At 40.9% G+C, this 19,164-nt stretch overlaps 2 protein-coding genes across 3 annotated transcripts in view; both read right to left on the bottom strand.

The window, feature by feature from the left end:
• LOC103465813 (shaker-related potassium channel tsha2-like) overlaps nucleotides 1–19,164 on the bottom strand; it is a 28,575-nt gene that overhangs the window by 5,371 nt on the left and 4,040 nt on the right. Inside the window, exon 2 of one of the 2 annotated variants that reach the window (XR_014087835.1) lies at nucleotides 2,905–4,224. The gene's annotated coding sequence lies outside the window, so the exon portion shown is untranslated. Of the gene's footprint in view, nucleotides 1–2,904; nucleotides 4,225–17,594; nucleotides 18,031–19,164 lie in introns of those variants that run through there. The other variant, XM_008410982.3, reaches the window with a different exon arrangement.
• LOC103465814 (potassium voltage-gated channel subfamily A member 1-like) lies at nucleotides 7,856–15,205 on the bottom strand. The gene is made up of 2 exons (XM_008410984.3): nucleotides 15,116–15,205; nucleotides 7,856–14,449 (listed from the first exon to the last, which is right to left on the bottom strand). Exon 2 carries the CDS (start codon nucleotides 14,171–14,173, stop codon nucleotides 12,698–12,700), a length of 1,476 nt encoding a protein of 491 aa, XP_008409206.1. The 5' UTR covers nucleotides 14,174–14,449; nucleotides 15,116–15,205; the 3' UTR covers nucleotides 7,856–12,697.

A 19,164-nucleotide genomic window follows, 5' to 3' on the forward strand; every position in this document is an offset into this window, starting at 1 on the left:
TGTGGCTCATTGATCCAGTAAAATTCTGATTGCAACAGAATCCTATTGTGTGTGATTGTGTGTTCATATGACACACTAAAAACCACAAATATGATTTACCCTGGGTTGGACTATCTCTGAATCCCACTAAAACACACTTAGGTTTCTTGTCGCGATGTAATAAAAATATAACAGAGTTCAAGATATTTAAATACTTTTTTGCAAGGCCATGCATATTTTGTCTATGTTGGCGGTTTAAGGTGCAAATATTTCGATTGTTTTAAAGTCTTTTTTTTTTTTTCTGAAGATGTCCATCCAGACGTTCATTGTTCCCAGAGTCTCATCAGCTTTGGTGATACGATGAAGACTTTCTGCCAACCAGGTAATGCTTCACTTGGTTTCACATTCATCTGGTGATTTTACTACAGAGACGGAGGGCTGTCAGTAGTCTGAAGAGGTCCAGCGATTCACAGAGACCATTTGTGGACTTCCACAAGGACGAGAAAATTATGAACCTGCCCTTAATTATTAAACAAGTGTGTCAGCAGCCTGGCCTGATGGATGGAGGTAATGCAAAGAGGAAGTGGGGCAGGGAGCAGGCCGCAGGGACGGAGGGCGTAGCAAGGAGAGGGGGTTTCGGACCTCAGGGTACGGTAGCTGTAGACCCCTGAGATTTGGGATGAAGCGCTGGAGATCCAATAGTGCTGTCAAAGCTATTCTGGGCGTTATTAACATTCAGAAGCCGCTTGTAGCTTCTTGGAGATTAGGACTAATGTGCACCGGCAACTCTGCAATTTGGCTTCACAGAGCTATAAAGTCACGACCAGAGGACACTTGCGATTCGATATAGAATAATCATATGATACTGTGCATGCACAGCTGATTGGGTCGCAGCGAAAAAAGCCTCCTGAGTGGCATTTTGGATGACATCAACAGGAATGGCGTGGCACTTCTGTATAAAGGATACGGGATGAGCATCTGTCTTCAGAGAAATCGATCTGGGAATATCAAGAAGCCTGACTCAGGCAAACTGACCATTCTTTATGTTGTGTGTGTGTGTGTGTGTGCGCGTGTGTGTGTGTGTGTGTGTGTGTGTGTGTGTGTGTGTGTGTGTGTGTGTGTGTGTGTGTGTGAGTGTGCGTGTGTGTGTGTGCGTGCGTGTGTGCGTGCGTGTGTGCGTGTGTGTGTGTGTGTGTCTATACAAGTGTGTAAAGGTGAAAGCAAATGAAAATGGACAGTGAGTCAGGGAGGTGATCTGCACATGCAGACATGGAAAATGTTCACTGTGTGCCTTCATTCCTTAAACACACCGACCCGACAGCTGATAGGAAACTTTTCATTAAAAACAAAAACAAAAATGTCGGAGAAGTTTTGAGATGGACTAAGATTAAGGTTTTTAAATGGTCCTAACTTCAGCGCTGCTAAAAACTGTGCTTAAATGCTGCGTCCCATGCAGAGAAATCAGCCAACTGAAGGTAACCACAAGCTTACTTACTTATCGCCACAAAGACGTGTGTGATACGAAGAATCTAACTCTAAACTTAGTGCAAACGAGACCTGAATTTACTGTACACCGATATTTTTGTTCTTCTCTGAATAATTCGCTCCTCGAGAGAAAAAATAAATCTCTGACATTTAAAAACACATTCTCAGAGAACAAACAAGAGCCTCGGTCAACAGCAGTTTTCAAAACAGCAAAAAACAGCATAAAAAAAAAAAAATGATGACCACAGAGAACATTTTGCTATCCAGCATCGCAGGTGACTCTGTGACGCCAGCTGCACAAACCCATGATCACACAGGACCCGCCTCATCCGGATTATCATGTTGTTTTAATCATTTCCGCTTATTGCCGTCTGTGGCCAAACGGGTGAGATTTTAGTTTCCTCCTGCAGATCAAGCTGTGCTCGGTCTGACACGGAGACGTCAAAGTTTCTGTGAAATCATGATTCGGGTTAGAGTCAAAGCGGATAGCTCAGTGTCGTCTAAAAGCATCCACACCACCTGAGCTCTTGAAATGACAAACGTCGGTTCACCTCATTGGGATTTTATGTGATACAAACATAAGTCAGTGAAAATAAGGGAGGCATGATATATATAAAAAAAAAATGTTATTTATATATATATATATATATATATATATATATATATATATATATATATATATATATATATATATATATATATATATATATATATAATATATATCAGAGGAAATTTTTACATATTTTTAACATGCTTAGAAAGTCCAGAGAATACTTATGTCCATCTAGCAACCCGGATCAGGAAAATCTAGTTTATATACTTTAGATCAATATTATTAGATTCCCTTTCTTCATTTGCTCTTTCCATTGGTTTGTCTTTTTGTTTGTATTGTCTTTTCATTCATGTAAAGCACTTTGAGTTGCCTCGTTGCTGAAACGTTCTATATAAATAAAATTACCGTACCTAAATATAATACATTTGGAAGTCCGGCAAAAAATAACTGTTTTGTTGAGAAAAAATAAAAAATAAAAAACAAAGCCACGCGGAAGGGCACAGCAAACATTTAGAACAAGTGGATCAAATGAGACTCAAACTCAGCTACATGCGCAGAACCCCACTGGAAAACGTGCAAAATCTCCACTGTACAATATGGTGGTGGCAGCATCATGCTGTGGGGATGCTGAGTTGTTGGGAAGATGGAAGACAAAGTGTTAATTGGGGAAATAAATTTAAAATAATTTGGAGCAAAGCATGTCGCTGCGTTAGAATGAAAACTAGGCTTCACTTTTACTACACTCAACAAATTATTCACTGCTTTGTGTTGGCAAAGCAAGGAAATACGCTAAGGTTTCCTGTTGTAGCGTGACAAACATGAAAACGCTTAAGCATCTTATGTCCACGATTTAATGACAGCTTAGATTAACAAAAATAAACACTTACTTATTACCTCATCAGGTCTGCATGATGCTGCTGTTGTGGATGTCGCTGCTCACAGAAGATTTTCCTTGGATCTGGCATCTTCTCCTCGTCAGGTTTTCTCTGGGCGCTTCAGTTTCCCCACCACCAACCTGGAAACTCATATATCCTTTTGTTGCAGAACGAAAGTTAGTGAACGTGTGTCTGTTAGTCTGGGCTGAACTGCGGACATGTCCTGAATATGTAGCCTGCTACTGGGAGGAGCTCCAGAAGAAAATGAATGGAAAAATTTGTACTTTTTTTTTTTCTTAAAGGGGCAGTATTATGTGTTTTCCAGGCACAAAATACAATTTTTATAGTATAATCATGTAACTATGTTCTCTTCAGTTGTTTTAAATATGTTATATATATATATATATATATATATATATATATATGTAAAATGTGCCTTTTACGTTGTAATTTAACGCCCTGAAATTGGGCCTCTGTCTCTTTAAAAACTCCTGCTCTTTCTGAAACTCCGCCATCAGGAAGTCATCACAACATGGCTCCTCTATTAACCCTTCAACAACGTTTTGATCAGCGTTGCTCTGCAGAGGCGCTGTGTTTGCTAATTGCTGCTGGCTAGTCTCGAGGAGCTGAGTGTGGGAGGGCTGCTCTGCTAGAAGCTTGCAAACTTCGGCTTTGAGGAGGAGGGACTGCGCCTCCAAGGCGGCGCCAGGTCCACGCAGGCGTTTAGCACAGCTGAATGGTTGCCATGGGGAGATTACAGGACTTCTCAAACATGCATGAAAAAAATCACACAAGGTGTGTTTTTGGTGAGTGAGTAACATTATAACATGATGTAAAGCTCATAAAAGTAAATTTCACATAATGCTGCCCCTTTAACGTGATGCCAATAGTTTTAAAATGCTCAGAAAGATGAACTGCTGCAACAAAAGCAAGGGACATTTCTTTCCTAACAAAGTTAATTAGCGATAGACTGAATATAAACAGAAAGCCTAGGTATCATTTTGAAAGACTTTATAACTGATCGGCTCCAACAGACGCAGGAGAAAAATATCAGAACTCCATGTTCTTTGCTACGCTGTCTCATGGAAAATCTGAATCTGGAAGATGGCAAGTAGGTGCTGAAATCACTCAATACATGTAAAGTGAGGAAGAGAGTGAGATATAAACAGAGTTAGAGTAACAGAGAGAGCGCTGGTGCAAGAAGAGTGGGCCCAGCGCCAACCTACCCCACCCTTACTGCTGCTGCTGCCTGCAGAGAGAGGAGTGCTGCATTTCCTGAGGGCAATGCAGAGGAAGGGGGAAGAGGTTCGCTTCTGTTCAGGTCACCACACTCTATAAAACAAACAAAAGCAGCCACCTGAGAAGGACAGAGGCAAGCGACTGGTTTCCATCTTCTCGTTTTGCAAAAGGAAATGACAGGGGTTTTAGTGAAACTGATTTAGAAAAATAGACAACAAACAGGACTCACCTGGGCTAAATGGATCCAGGGCTTAACATGAATGGTGATTTTACCAATTTGTTTCTAGGTTGTTGTTTTTTTATACATATATACTGATGAGAGCAAGAAGTGATTTTTCATGTAATCTTCTTGGTAACAGATGTTACATTTTTACAGTATCTTAACCAAACAAACTGAAATAGCTACCTTTCCATTACTAGAAAGTTTTATTTTTGTTAAAAATGTCATTTATCTTTTTTATGTGAAGGTGAAAAAAAAACAAAGCACAATTTCACCTCAAGAGCATTGAGCTAAAAGTGACCCATGTGGAGCAGAGTTTTCATCCCCATAAGTGCAAGTTAAAGATGAAATTTTTACCTTAAATAAATCAAGTATTCACAGAAAAGACCAACGTAGAGCAGTTTGTTTTGTAAGTAAGAACAGAAACACATGGCTGAGGCTGTATCATGCTGTGGGACTGCTTTCATCATATTACAAAGGAACTATAAGCATCAAAGGGATAATTTTTTTTAAAATGCAGAGTAAGAACAAATTCAATGTCACAAAACAGTCAGAGCAAAAATGTCTTTCTTTATATCCTGATATCCTCAGAATAAAAGTCAACAACAAAGAAATAATTATCACAATTATTGAAAATTGGTGAAGACAAGTGAGAACTACCACCTAAATTTGACATATGTGTGTTTAAAAGAGCTTGCTAAGGACTGACAGATATAAGATGTTTATATGGCAAAAAAAAAAAACGTATTGCGTTACTTTTTTATATAAATTTCTTTCTGTAAGTTTTTGGGGGAGTGATTGCCGTTCAGTTAACCAACCACAGTCTAATCAAACATTGAAACCTATAATACTGAACAGTTTCACTGTCACAGGAGACCTTCGTTAAGCTTGTGCCGTTTTCCCGGCCGACCAATCTGCTACTGGACTCCAGTTGCACAAGTCAAAGTTGCCAAATGCACCAGCTGTCAGTCGCTTCAATCTACTCTTTTAACTCTTCTTCCAGTTTCTTTTTCCAAGTCTGTTTGGCTGTGAACACAACAGTTTGACCTCAGTCACATGAAATAAGTCTAGATTCTGCTATAATTTTTATTTAATTTTTTTCTTGGGATTTGACATTTTAACCGTTTTTTCCGGTTAAAATTCAAACCGGAAGAAACATTTGAATTTTAATGACATTTGTCTAAAAACATTGAATATGGAGTGTTTCTGTGCTACCTCTGGTCTCGCAGTCGTTTGGAAATGAAGTCATTAAGTCCTGAGATAGACTCTAAAATAATAATTACAGCACTGTATCCAATAAATATCAACATAATTATTTGGTTTAAAAATCGGCTAAGCTACGCTATGACGTAGGCTGTTACTAGCTGTTAGCCTGACACCAGAAAGAGAAGTGAATATAATGCAACCGAACGAAGCTACAGCTAAGTGAATACTTTGTACTTTGTATTTCCTGTCTGTTTTTTGTACTATAATAACACAAAATAAATAAATTCATTGCTATTAGGGCTGTCAGATACGAGGAAAGCATTGCATTGCAATACCTTTACTGAACATTGCAACATCAGTTACAATCAACCCCAGCTTTCCTTGCTACTTTCTATATATCTGTTATCACAACGCTGCCACCTGAGCTAAATGGTTACTGAAGAAATACATCAGGCACAAAATCTGTGGTCCAACGGCCATAAACACTACGGCCATGTGGAATATCACCTCCTACCAAATATCGTCTTTGAGTGGATAATTTAATGTCGAGACGAAACGATGCCAAACAAAATACATTCGCGATTGTTTCTTCTCAGAGTAAAGCCGTTGTGAGAAACCTCAAAACGTTTTTTAGGTAATACGCTGCAGTGAAAGGAAACATTAGTGTCTAATAAAGGATAAGACACATTTTTGGTGCCAGTAAAGTTGTTGTCACAGAGAACCTGCTGTCATCAGTGTGGGTTTTCCCATGGGAAGGCTACCAGAGGAAATACTGCTCGACCCTCTAGCTGAAAACAAAAAGAGGGAACCGTGACTCTGTGTTGAACACAAAATGTTTTTGTTTTTTGTAATGGCTCACTGGTTCCCTTCCATTAATTTCTGTGTGTGTGTGTGTGTGTGTGTATACTTATTACCTTTTTTATGCCAGTAAAATTGCAGTATTTGCTCTTTCCTGAAAACGATTTTCACAAACTAAACAAATCAAAAAAACCCTCAACGAGAATCAAAGTAATCAACAAGTATAGATGTCAAAAATAACATTTTTGTCGCAGCTTCGAAGATTTGAGATTCTATCCTTTTTTTATTATTTTTAACTTTTATTATTTTTAACTTTTACTACACCAGGGCAGATACAACCTCTGACACCTCTGAAGGCGTCAGAGGTGAGTCGATTTGCAAAAGGTGACAGAGGCAAGTGATCACCTCCTGGGACGGGACGATTAGAGTGAAACTATTACCTTAGTCACATCAATCATCGCTAATGGCTCCTAGGAGAGAGAACCGTAGTAGAGGGACGCCGACACTTCTGCAGAACTGCAGCACATTTCTGCTGCCGTGGCGTCGCGCAGAGACAGACATGCACAACATGGCGGCGACCTGAAGTTTACATTCGCTCATCATCAGCTCAGAGGTAATATTAACGGTAGTTTTTCGTGATCATATAATCACACAACAAGCTTTAGCCAATTACAAATCTGCTTTATCTGTTCCAACACACTTTTTGATTTGCACATAGGATGATGACACCCAAATGTGTCAAAGGTCAGAACCAAACTCTTAAACGTAGATGATAGAAGTTTGTCAGGATGTTTTGGAGCTATGAGGAAGAATCAGGCAGGGATTCAACTGGAAAATACAGTTGAATTTTCCAGTTGAATCCCTGGATTCAACTGGAATCCAGGGATTCCAGTTACTGTTACTGTGGTGTGAAACACCACAGTAACTTTCCATAGATCCACAGAGAGTAAGAAAGGGCGCAAACCAGGAGAGAAGCATGTTTTTTTTTCTTCTTCTTCTTCTTCTTTTCAAAATTAACACCTGCAAGTATAAAGGCAGAAACAACAGCCTTTATCAAAATACATTTTAAAGGAGAAAGAGAGTGCTCATCATTTGACCTCAGGAGCGGGTTTGAGGGTAGCAACAGTTGGATGTAGCGGTGGCAGCATCAGGCTGAGGGGTCTTTAATGAGCAAAACAGGGTTAACTTTTGTAATTAATTCCTTTTTCTATTCCAGAGATGAATCATACAAGCAACACAAAACTTTAAACTTGTTCTCCCTCTTATTTTTTCCCCAAATGAAGGCCTTAAAAGATACTCAGCAACAGATTAAATGTTTGAAGTTGCTCGTTCCAGTGCGCCATGAAACCGAAATGGTTCAAAAGCGAAAGGTTAAACTTAATATGACCTCCATGCCGATGATGAGCGTATGCAGGCTTCTGAGCCCGGACTGAATCCCCCTCCACCCCTCTGCCCCCTCCAACCAAGCCCCAAGCAGAAATGATCGAAGCCTACACGAGCTGATCCTTAAAAATTTATTTAGGTTAATGGAAGATGTAGTCAGAGGTGATATAAGAAACAGAAACCAAAGAACTTAGAAACATAAAACCCTTGCATAGATCACAGACCATGCCTTTTGTCATCATCTGACAAACTGAACACATTCCAGCATAATCCTTGGTAAACACAACATGACAATGACAGCTGGATCAAATAACACAGTTAAGAGTTTGGTTCGCTTTGTGGATGGAGAGAGGAGCAGAGTGCTTCGACAGTCCTTCGGTGCTGCGCTCCTTGAGAGAGCAGGTAAATGTGCGATCGGGACAGAAAACACAGATTCGTAGCCATCACACTTTCGTAAAACAAACAGGAACTCCTGGAGCAAGGTACACAACACCCCAACAAATCCATCCAGTTCAGTGTTTCTACAGCAGGCGAAATAAATAAAAAAAAAAGTAAAAAAAAAAAAAAAAAAGCAGTCCAGCATCAACACTTTTGAAAACCCAGAATGCCCTGAAATCTGAACAGAGGATTGTGTGTTTCACATGTCCCCCCCTCCCCACTGCCCTCCCCGACACAACACACTCACAATACAGTCTGACTGAGATAACAGTGGACAATGTGTCACGTTGAAGAGCTGTTAAGAGTCTAAGAAACTAGCCCTTGTTGTCCTTGCTCACATTCAGCACCGACCAGCACGTCAATCCCCACATCGGGACGCCAAGCTCCGTCCGTCCCGGCGCTAAGGTGCTTTTTCAGAAATCACAACAGCTTTCACGACTGAGCTTGGTTGCAGATGAAAGCAAGGGTTTCTTTTTTTCCAAAAAAACGATGCAACTGTGTCGTAGTTAAATCCGCAGCTTGAAAGGTAAAGCTCATGCAGTCTTCCATCGCCCATGCAGATTTGTTTTTTTGTTTTTTTTTTAATGTTTTTGCATTTAGTAGGTTTTTTGTAGAGATACGTTACAGCAGGAGTAGAGTTTGGTATAAAAAAAAAAAAATAAAATAAAATAACATGAACAGCAGGAATGATTTCCTTTATTTCCTGTTTGTTTCTTTGTTGTTGAAACTAGAATAACAAAAATCAGCTGTGTCTTCATAACTGTCTGCATCGTCGGATGTACAAGAAGTGATCGTCGTACAGTGATTTTTATTTAACATGGCTTGCAGGAGGAACACATTCGTTTTTTTTTTGTTTCCCAATATATAAGGCTTGTTTGTCCTAAATCAGTCATGTTACAGTGCCACCATACACAAAACAATAAAAATAAATGAAAATAACGCATTTTACTTCTTTTTCTAATAATTTCAGTACGTGTTGGTTACTTTTCTCTAAATTGTTAGCATCAAAAAAAGCTTTTTTTTCTCTTTCTCTTTAGTTTCTTTGTTCAATTCGGCTATATTTAGTTCTGATTACATTTGTTTGCAGAAGCATAATATCAAACACACACATGTTCAGGCACCTCCTCTTATTTTCACCCCAAAAACAACCTCAAGAACTTTTCTCTGAGTGCATTATTGGCTCTCCCTTGCAGGTTTGACTGAGCCATTTAGCAGCTTCTATTTATTTCTCTCTTTTTTTTTCTTTTTTTTTTTTTGCTTCAATGAAGCCCTGTATGTGTTTCTCTAAATAAAATAATAGTTACTACATCTGAGGACAAAAGTCACCCGGTCGGTACCAAGTTGTGGTAACAGATTGGTACAGTCTTTAACATGAACAGGTTATATGTTGTCCTATTGCTCGTTAGGATGCAGTTTTCATTGGGTAACTGAATGCATAGCACCATCTGTAAATGTCCTCTCTGCTAGAAAGATCATCAGTATTTTCTTCATCGCTGCGCTTTTTTTTCCCCCCCGTGAAAAATGTGATGACAGCAAACAGTTTCTTAGCAGCTGCATTTGAGGCTGATATAATTTCCTTGTATATTCTATGTTATTCGGTATATACGTCATCCTAATCTACAAAGAAAAGACAAATTGTTTTTTGTTTGTTTGTTTTAAACTTGTAATAAGTAGGACTTTTCACTTTGCCTGAGGAGGATGCTCTTCAAAAGTACAGTACAAAGATCTGTTTCAAACAAAACGACAGTTTCCTTACACCGAGCAACCTTCCTGCTTCCAAAAAGAAAAAAAAAAGGCATTTAAAGCGTAATTCGTCGCCTTTCTGCTTCAGGTTGTGTTGTGGGAACAACGCAACAGTGGTAGTCTTGTACTAGCACCACAAAGGATGGCCACTGCACCAGCAGAAACAGCTAAGACATTCGAGTAGCACTGCAGTGCAGCTTTTTTTTTTTTTTTTCCCAAGGATCTTTGTCGGGAGAGTGTTAAATAAGAAGAAGGAGCGTTACAGTACAGTACAGTACAGTACAGCACGGAGTCTTCCTACTACATGGATGAACTCCTCCCAGTATGGAGAGCAGACTGGTGTACAGTAGCTGGAGAGAGTTTCAAGTACATTTTGTACCAAATCTGCTTTGCTGTTCTCCTGTGAGCTAGCACTGTGACAGAACAAATCAAAACCGATATTTTTTTGTTGTTGTTTTTTTTTCTCCTCTTTTTCAGCAATGGAAGGAAGCGGTTGTGCAAAAGAGATGGATCTCATTTTTAAATTTTTTTTTTTGCTGTGCATTACAATGCCCCACGACCGCTGCTGCAATATGACAGCTCTCAGCTTTTCTTTTACACAAAACACACTGAGCTGTTTCCCCCTGTGACGACACTTCACTTGACATGGCACTGTTTCAAAGACGACTTACACTTACAACAGTCAGCGGAGAGAGAGTCACGCCGTCTCTTACGAGCTCCACACAAACGAACGGGCTGATTGTGCGCAGCTTTAAGTGGAAAAAAAAAAAAAAAAGGAGCAGGATTGCAACACCCTACTTTCCCCATTCATGTAAGTGCTTGTGTAAAGGCTTTGCTTTGGGACTCTCACATTCAATATTGCATGACTGCAGTTTACACTTAAGGTTCTATTTTCTGTTATCTAACTATATATAGATATATATATATTTTGTACGTGTATGTGCATGTGTAGGTATAGGTATTGGAAGCCCTGCATTGAAGCCTTCAGCTCCGCAAGTTTGCAATGACCTCGCTGAGGTAGAAACCCTGAAAGGATGCACGGTGCACAAAGAAGTAAAACAGGAGTGGATGAAGACTCTTTGTTTGTTTTTTTTCTTCTTTTTTTTTGAATGAATATGGTAAACATGCAGAGAACAATCCATTGCTGCTTAATGGCATCATTAAACGCATGCCAGCACGAACATTTGGTTATGCACGTACCACAGTCACCTTGCTGTGTGAACCTTACTTCATCCAGCATTCACTAACATCACAACCGACAGTGTTTGACACTGATATACACCGGATCTACCCAAAAAAAACACCGTTTGCACACTGAGGCACTTTCACTGATCCTATTGGTGGAAGGGATAAAAGGCACTGGAAACTAATCTCAGAATACGTCTATGAAACATGATTCTTTTCTGTGGACTTGCTTGTTTTTTTTTTGTTTTTTTTTCTACTAAACTTTGTGGTTGAAGAAATGAAGAAAAAAAAAGAAATGACTGAAAATATATATAAAATGTTTTTGTTCTCAAAGAAGGTCCATGCACTCCTCTATTGACTAATACTGTAACTGGTGCTTATAATGATTATATGCATTTTCCAATATTACTTAGTAACTTTCTTCGTCTACTTTTAAATGAGAAACTCCGCAGCCTAAAAGTTGGATTTCTGTAAATCTGATCACAACTCAGAAAGACCCAGATTTTTCGATTCCTTCAGTTTCCCCGACGACGGGAGAACCGCGAAATGCATGAACCGCAACAAGCCGTATACATCATGCTGTATACATCGTACATTAAATATACCAGGATACAGAAGTACCTTAGTGGTTAGGCCATAATGCAAGTTACTCTTTTTTTTCATGCTATGATCTCATTTGTGTACTGTTCCCTTAAGAGTTAACATTCAGTTTCTATGCTTCTAAATGATTAGCAGTTAAAAAGAAAAAAGAACTCAACCAGTGCACTCTGTATGGCAACATAGGGAAGAAGTGGGAAATGGAGGCAGACATCCAAAAGAACATCCTTTCCCCTACTTTGTGACATTATGCCTCATGCATGCCGGTATCAAATGGAAAGTCTCTAAAATCATGCTCGCATGAAGCTCACTTTTACAAGTTGTGCTGTGATGCATCTAAAGGGCATGGCATCGGATCACTTGGTGATAACACAATTACGGCAGCTGCTGCGTGAACAGCAGCATTGCAGATGTCCGTGAAGCAAGCAGTTCACCATCTGTTTACATCCAAAAACAAGAGAGAAGAGCAGTCTTCCTACTATAAGGTGCTTTGCTGAGTAGCAGATCCTTTGCAGGGGGAGAAGGGGAAAGGGGCTGTGGGAGCAGGGAGGCGAAGGGTTTGGGGTTGGGGGGGTGGGTCATCTACCTTCTTGGCGGAAACCACCTGGCTTAGAGGCTTGAATGTCTGCAGTCATTTCTGGTGCATTGTGCAGCTTGCTGATCAGTTATCTGTAGTGCATGCATAAGATTTTTAGTTATCACACCGTCATCTGACAAGACAAGGTGTGCTCTGTGTCCTCTAAGGAGCTGTGTATATGTGTAGTAATCAATGTTTTCTTAACATTATAGTTATTGGATCAGTAAAATTAATTATTCTATCTACATCGGTATATTCTGCAACAACTGTGTTTCTTTTTCTTTTCTTTTCTTTTTTTTTCAGCTGAGGATAGTTGTAGGCCTATTGCCGGTAGAGCGCTCTGGGAGCTAAATGAAGCATTCCTATCGGATGGTCTACTCCCCGTGTGACACGAACGACCGAGAGTTCCTAGCTGATGCCTAAACATCTGTGAGCAGCTTGCTTTTGTTCACACAGTTCTGAGTGGCGATAGTGCAATTTCCAGTTCTAAGGTTCGCCTCCCTAAAGTTGTCGATGCTATTGTTGATGTCTCCGTCAATCTCCATGTACTCTGACTTGCTGACGGTGGAGGAGCTACGGCGGCTGGAGTTGGTTTCGGACGGGATGTTGGGGTTGCTGACATTGAGAAGCTGGGCCTGCTCCTCTCCCTCCGTCTCTCTGTGGTAGAAGTAGTTGAAGTTGGATACAATGACAGGCACTGGGAGGGCAATTGTTAAGACTCCAGCGATTGCGCACAGAGATCCGACAATCTTGCCCCCGATAGTGACTGGGACCATGTCCCCGTAACCCACAGTTGTCATGGACACGACGGCCCACCAGAAGGCGTCCGGGATGCTGCCGAAGTGAGAATCCGGCTCCTCGGCTTCGGCGAAGTAGACGGCGCTGGAGAATAGGATGACTCCAATGAACAGGAAGAAGATCAGCAATCCCAACTCTCGCATGCTGGCCTTAAGGGTCTGCCCCAGGATCTGAAGTCCCTTAGAGTGTCTCGACAGCTTGAAGATCCGAAACACCCTGACCAGACGGATCACCCTGAGAATGGCCAGAGAAGTTGCTTGCTCCCCCACCCCTTCGTTTTCTGGGTCTTCTGCCAACTCGGTGCCGAGTGTAATGAAATAAGGGATAATGGCCACAATGTCAATCGTGTTCATCATGTTCTTGAAGAAGGCCGGCTTGCTGGGGCATGCCATGAAGCGCACTATCAACTCAAACGAGAACCAGATTATACAGAGAGTCTCAATGACAAAGAAGGGGTCAGTAAGAATATTTGGTTTGTAGCGTATTGTAATGTTCCCGAATGTCTCGATTCGACCCATCGGGTCTTCTTTTAGCTGTGGTAGAGTCTCCAAACAAAATATGACAATGGAAATGAGGATCACCATCACAGACACAATGGCGATCCCTCTTGCGGTGCCTGAGCTTTCTGGATGCTCAAAAAGAAGCCAGATCTGACGTTGGAACTCCTTCTCAGGTAGTGGACGCTCTTCCTCTCTGATGAAGCCCTCATCCTCACGAAACCTCTCCATCGCGTCCACTCCCAGCTCATAAAATTTGATTTCCTCTGAGAACATATCCAAGGGCACGTTTACCGGCCTTCTTAGCCGGCCCCCTGACTGGTAGTAGTACAAGATTGCATCGAAGCTGGGCCGGTTCCTGTCAAAGAAGTACTCGTTTCTCAGGGGATCAAAGTACCGCATCCGCTTTTTGGGGTTGCCGAGCAAAGTCTCTGGGAACTGTGACAGAGTTTTTAGCTGCGTCTCGAACCGGAGGCCGGCTATGTTGATGACCACCCTCTCGCAGCACTCGTGGTCATTGTGATCCGGGGGGTAGGTGTCCTGAGGGTGTCCCGGGACGGCTGACGTCTCGTCCATGTTGTCCCCCGCTACAACGGTCATTTTCGGGGGGAAAGAGGTGGAGGAGGACGCGGCGGAGCAAGAGACGGAGCAGGAATCGCGGAGGTGTGTCGGTTAGTCTGACTGGCCGGGCATTCACGGTTGGGAGAAATTTTTTCACTCCTCAGCTTCCCACACCCCACAGATCGTTGGAGGCGTCCCCAGTTGCGAGTGGGGGGGGCGGTTGACTGCTTTGCCTCAGTGCGGCTCCACTGCGGCTCTCGCTGACTTGACCATTGCAGCTCCCCAGTGCATGTGAAGCAGTCGCTGCTGCTGCTTCTGTCAACCAAAGAGAGAAGGAGGGAGGGATGGAGGGAGGGACGGAGGGACGGAGGGGATAATGGAATCAAACAGCCGAGATATTTTGCTGGCTCAGCACTTTCTGCAGTTTATTTATTTATTTATTTATTCAGTCATCTTCTTCCCTGGGGGCTGCAATTAGAGCAGTTAGTAATGATGGCAAACACATCTCATTCAACAAGAATTTCTCAATTCTGTTTCATAGAGGGGGGAAAACATTTTTAGCTCTATGTGCAACTTCGGAGTGTCTGTCCTTCGATTCTCCAAGGTTTTTAAGCCAAAAACAAAAAACAAATAAACTCTTTGTTGTTGTTTTGGTTGGAGAGGCAGCATTGTCCTCATGTCACATCATGTCTCTGCAAGAATGTTTGTTTTAGCTTGTCTTAAGGCAGCGATTTATGCTCCGCCACACTCACCAGTCTGAGTTAGAGTGTGACGCATAGCCTTTTTTTTTTTTTTTTTTTTTGTACAGTTTCTGCATGCCTTTAACCCTACAAAGCTAGTGGCAATTTGCAAATGGATAAAGCAAGGGGCACAGCACTGCAGCAGTGTGTTAGTCTTGCAGGGTTGGGGGAGGGGGTGTTAGGGAAACAAAACAGCTCTAAAGCTGTACATAAACTTTTGTATTCAGTTTAAGAGGCTTACCGCGGTTTGATCTTGAGAGGTCCTGGACAGCTTCGAGCAGAATCATCCAACAGCAGAGCAGCAGCAGCAGAGGCAGCAGCAGCAGCAGAGGCTTTTAAGGTGTGAAACTTTTAAGTTGCACCCGGGAGTGCGCGTCATCCAGGCTGCACTCTTAAAATAAGACGAGTCGAAGAGGAAAGCTGTGCAATTTAAAGACGAGAGGTGGTGGAAAAAAAAATGTAAAAAAAAAATAAAAAAATAAAAGAGCGAAAAGAGGGGAACTGTTATGCTGCAAAGCCCCAAGGTTGCTTTGGCAGCGGCACGGTGGTGAGCAGAGCAAACAGCATATGAACAAACCGCAGGAGGAGATGTTGCCCTGCAGTTCGGAGAGAGATGCATTAAGGGGCAATAAGCGAGCCCTTGGCATTCCCAGACATCCCTGCATCAGCAGAAATCTGCCACAAGACGAGATGACGGGCAGGATGTGCTCCGGCGCAGGACGGTGAACACGATTTTTTTTTTTTTTTTTTTAAAGAAAGGAATTTAAAAAAACACACACACAATTAAAAATTAGAGCTGAGAAACAGACGAGTGCGACATCGACGTCCGCACGGTTTCTCAGCAATGTCAAGCATGTTTGGCTTGATCATTTAACATGCAAGTACAAGAGGAAGCAAGGGGGTGGGGGGGGGTGGGGAGGTGGAGGAGGGGAGGAGTTGGAGGGTTTCGACGCAATGCAGCCCGGCTCCACTAAAGGACGCCGCCAGAAGTTCTCCACACAGCACAAAAACAGGAGCCTCTGTGTGCCAGCACTGCAGACTGCAAGCACACACAGATCATCCCAAAAGTCTCGGAAGTATGACAGCTCGGATTTAGATCTGTGCTCGGAGAAAGCTGGTCAGAAGGAATAAAACGTCCTGATTGGCTGTGCGAATGTTGCAGTTGACATGTATACATAGTTGTTTTTGTTGATAGTGACTGAAGCATAGCAGTGTTTTGTTTGTTTTGTTTGTTTGTTTTTTTAAACGAAAGACTATTGTTGCATTTCTCGTGAAGAGATAAAGAAAAACGCTCTGCAGAGGACACAAAAGACTTTCAGCACCACGGAGAGCGAAAATCATGGCTGCTACTCAGAAAACCCAAAAATCTTCCCCACATAAATCTGACTCAAAACTTTCTAAACGAAGATGTAAAACTAATTAAATTAAATTAAATACAAAATCCAGTCTCAAATTTTGGATCATTTTGCTAAAATATGTCCACCTGACACTACATGCCGTCACACTGAGGGTTATTTTTATTATTATTAAAGTAATGCAGATCAAATTATTCCTCTCTTGGTTTTTTGTTGTATCATTTGACACCAAAGCTGTTACAAACATTTACTTTATACAGATGCAGCTCAGCCAGTCTGAACATCATCAAAACGTTAATTTATTTCAGTAATTGAGTCCAAAAGTAATTTTTATCTATTAAAGCGATTCACACAACTTGATATTTTCTATTCAGTTATTTAATTTCACAGAGAGACTCGTGACTTACAGCTAACCCACAATTCAGCTTTTCAAAAATTTATTGAATAAAACCAATAAAAGCATTTTCGCTACAGAAATATTTGGTGTGAGTCACTCAATAACAGGGAAAACCGTGGCACTTCTTAACCTCAGTGCTCTTTTCATATTAAGTGTATTTTGCATTTATTTTGGAGATCAAGGTACTACACTGCAGGTGAAGAATGGAGAGGAACAAAAATTCTAATTGGTTGAGGTCCAGCGGGGAGTTTCTGCTGGTTTAGTGAGTCATGTCATCTGCTGCTGGTTTGTTTCCACAGGTCCAAAGTCACCTCGGTCATCAGGCAGGAAATTAATGACAAGTCCTCATTATGATTTATGGAGATATAGATTTCTTGTTGGGTTTTTTTTTTTCCAGCAGGACTTGAACCGACCCAAACTGCAGAAAGTCTGCTTCAACCATGGCTTCACTGAACCATGAGGTTGATTGACCCAAAAACTGACCTGACCACACAGAGAATGTGCAGAGAAGACGAGAGACACCAGGACCAACAGCGAAGACAAACTGAAGTTCACTATTAAAGCAAGCTGGGCTTCCTGAACACATCAGCAGAGCCACAGACTGACCACCTCCACGTTGCACTGCATCGAAACAAGTGGTCATGATGATCAGTAGGCTGATATTTATGTATTAAAAATATTTGTATTTTTGCTATGTAATGAGATTTTGTAAATTGTAAGTCATAATTATGCGAATGAAGAGAAATACGTCGCTTGTTGTAATTAATCTATGCGAGTTTCACTTTCTGTATTGAATTACTGAAGTAAATGAACCTTTTATAATTTGTTCAAATGGATCTGTATGCCAGGTTCTTGTTCAGACTCTGATGCACCAGTAGAAATAATTAAACTAGTGGCATGACGATATCCTACTCACAGTAATTCCTTAAAAAAAAAAACCTAACAAAAACATGAGATACATTCGGGTCTGTGTTTAAATTAGAAAAATATATGTCTTTTATTACATTTAAAAAGTTACAGTGAATGCATGTTGGCACAATACGGCTCCAGGAGTTTTTTGTTTAAAGCTGGTTGCAAAACAACAACAAAAACCTACAAAAAATAGAAATAAAAAACATATCAAGGTACATTTTGCATTGCAAGCATAAAAAAGTGACATTTGAATATTACAAAATTACAATGTATATACATTTGAATTTTCATATAAATTAATTCACAATGCCAAAACAACATGTTACTTTACACAAAATAATGCACATGATGTTTATGACAACTGACAGGAGTTTTATTTTCTTCCCCCATGATCGAAAGTTCAAATTGAAAAATAAAATCCATGAGATTTTGAAGAGAATGCCACACGTAAAACTGAAGGACGAAAAAAAGCTTCATTTTGCCTTCTGTCTCCTGCAAATAAGCAAAAGTTTATTAAATTAACTTTGCATAGATGACAGATAATTTCCAGATCAATGCGGATCGTCTCTATTCATTCAGTCAACGCTTCAACAGTGCAAAGATGTTCAAGAGTTTGTTCTGCTACTTGCAGATGCATCAATCGGCCACACAGTGGCGCTAAAGCACTACTTATCTGATCAGCACTGGTCGGGTTATGGCTGCGCACTGCAAGATCTCTTAAGCAATATTCATAAAATCCTGGGAAATATCAGCGAAACTCATCACTGATTATACATACAGGAAAAAAGTCAACATTTAAAAAAAAATGTACATTTATCTGAAATCGTGGCATTTGACAGACAAGATATTTAAAGCTAATTTGATGAATGATGATCTGTATTCTTTTGTTTTCTTTGATTATAAATGTTGGTGTAACACAAGTCAGTGACAGGCCAGGGTTGCAAGCAGTAATTACTTTCATGTCACTGGCTTGATGCTGTAATCGATAAACCAATCGACTGTTTATTTTTGGGTAAATATGTCCATGTGGCTAGTATTAGAGGGGTTGCAAGGTTTTTATATTGTCAGCCAGATGCATAAAAAGTTTGGAGAACACTTTAAATAAAAAAAAATTAAAAAAATACATTAAATAAATAATACAATTTCTTGGGTTGGGTGAATTAGATGTGACGATCGTGCTTCAAAAACGTCGTCAGAAAAATGTTAACACTTTCACACCATCCTAAAGTTAGAAGCCTTTGATGCTGCACAGGCGAATGCATCACACGTGGGAGAGTGATGACGCTGGAAGACATGCAGAATAAAATGACATACTGTAACCTGCAAGGGAGCTGCAGTCCGTGAACTTTACAATGCCAGCGTTAGGACACAACACTGGCATTGTAGAGAGTGTGTGTCTGAGTGTGTGTGTGTGTGTGTGTGTGTGTGTGTGTGTGTGTGTGTGTGTGTGTGTGTGTGTGTGTGTGTGTGTGTGTGTGTGTGTGTGTGTGTGCCAGGTTTTATATCCTTATGGGAACCTATTTATGTCTACAATGTGGGGTTATGGGGATTGTTGCTCCTTGTGGGGACATTTTCTAGGTCCCCATGAGGGAAATTGTTATTTTTGGGTTAGTGGTTAAGTCTGTG

The sequence above is a fragment of the Poecilia reticulata genome, chromosome 6, assembly GCF_904066995.2.
Source record: "Poecilia reticulata chromosome 6, P_reticulata-male-v2, whole genome shotgun sequence".
Lineage (NCBI taxonomy): Eukaryota > Metazoa > Chordata > Actinopteri > Cyprinodontiformes > Poeciliidae > Poecilia > Poecilia reticulata.

What these genes read in the sequence shown, in the direction of transcription:
- LOC103465814 (XM_008410984.3), bottom strand. Translation starts at nt 14,173, where the DNA reads ATGACCGTTGTAGCGGGGGACAACATGGACGAGACGTCAGCCGTCCCG.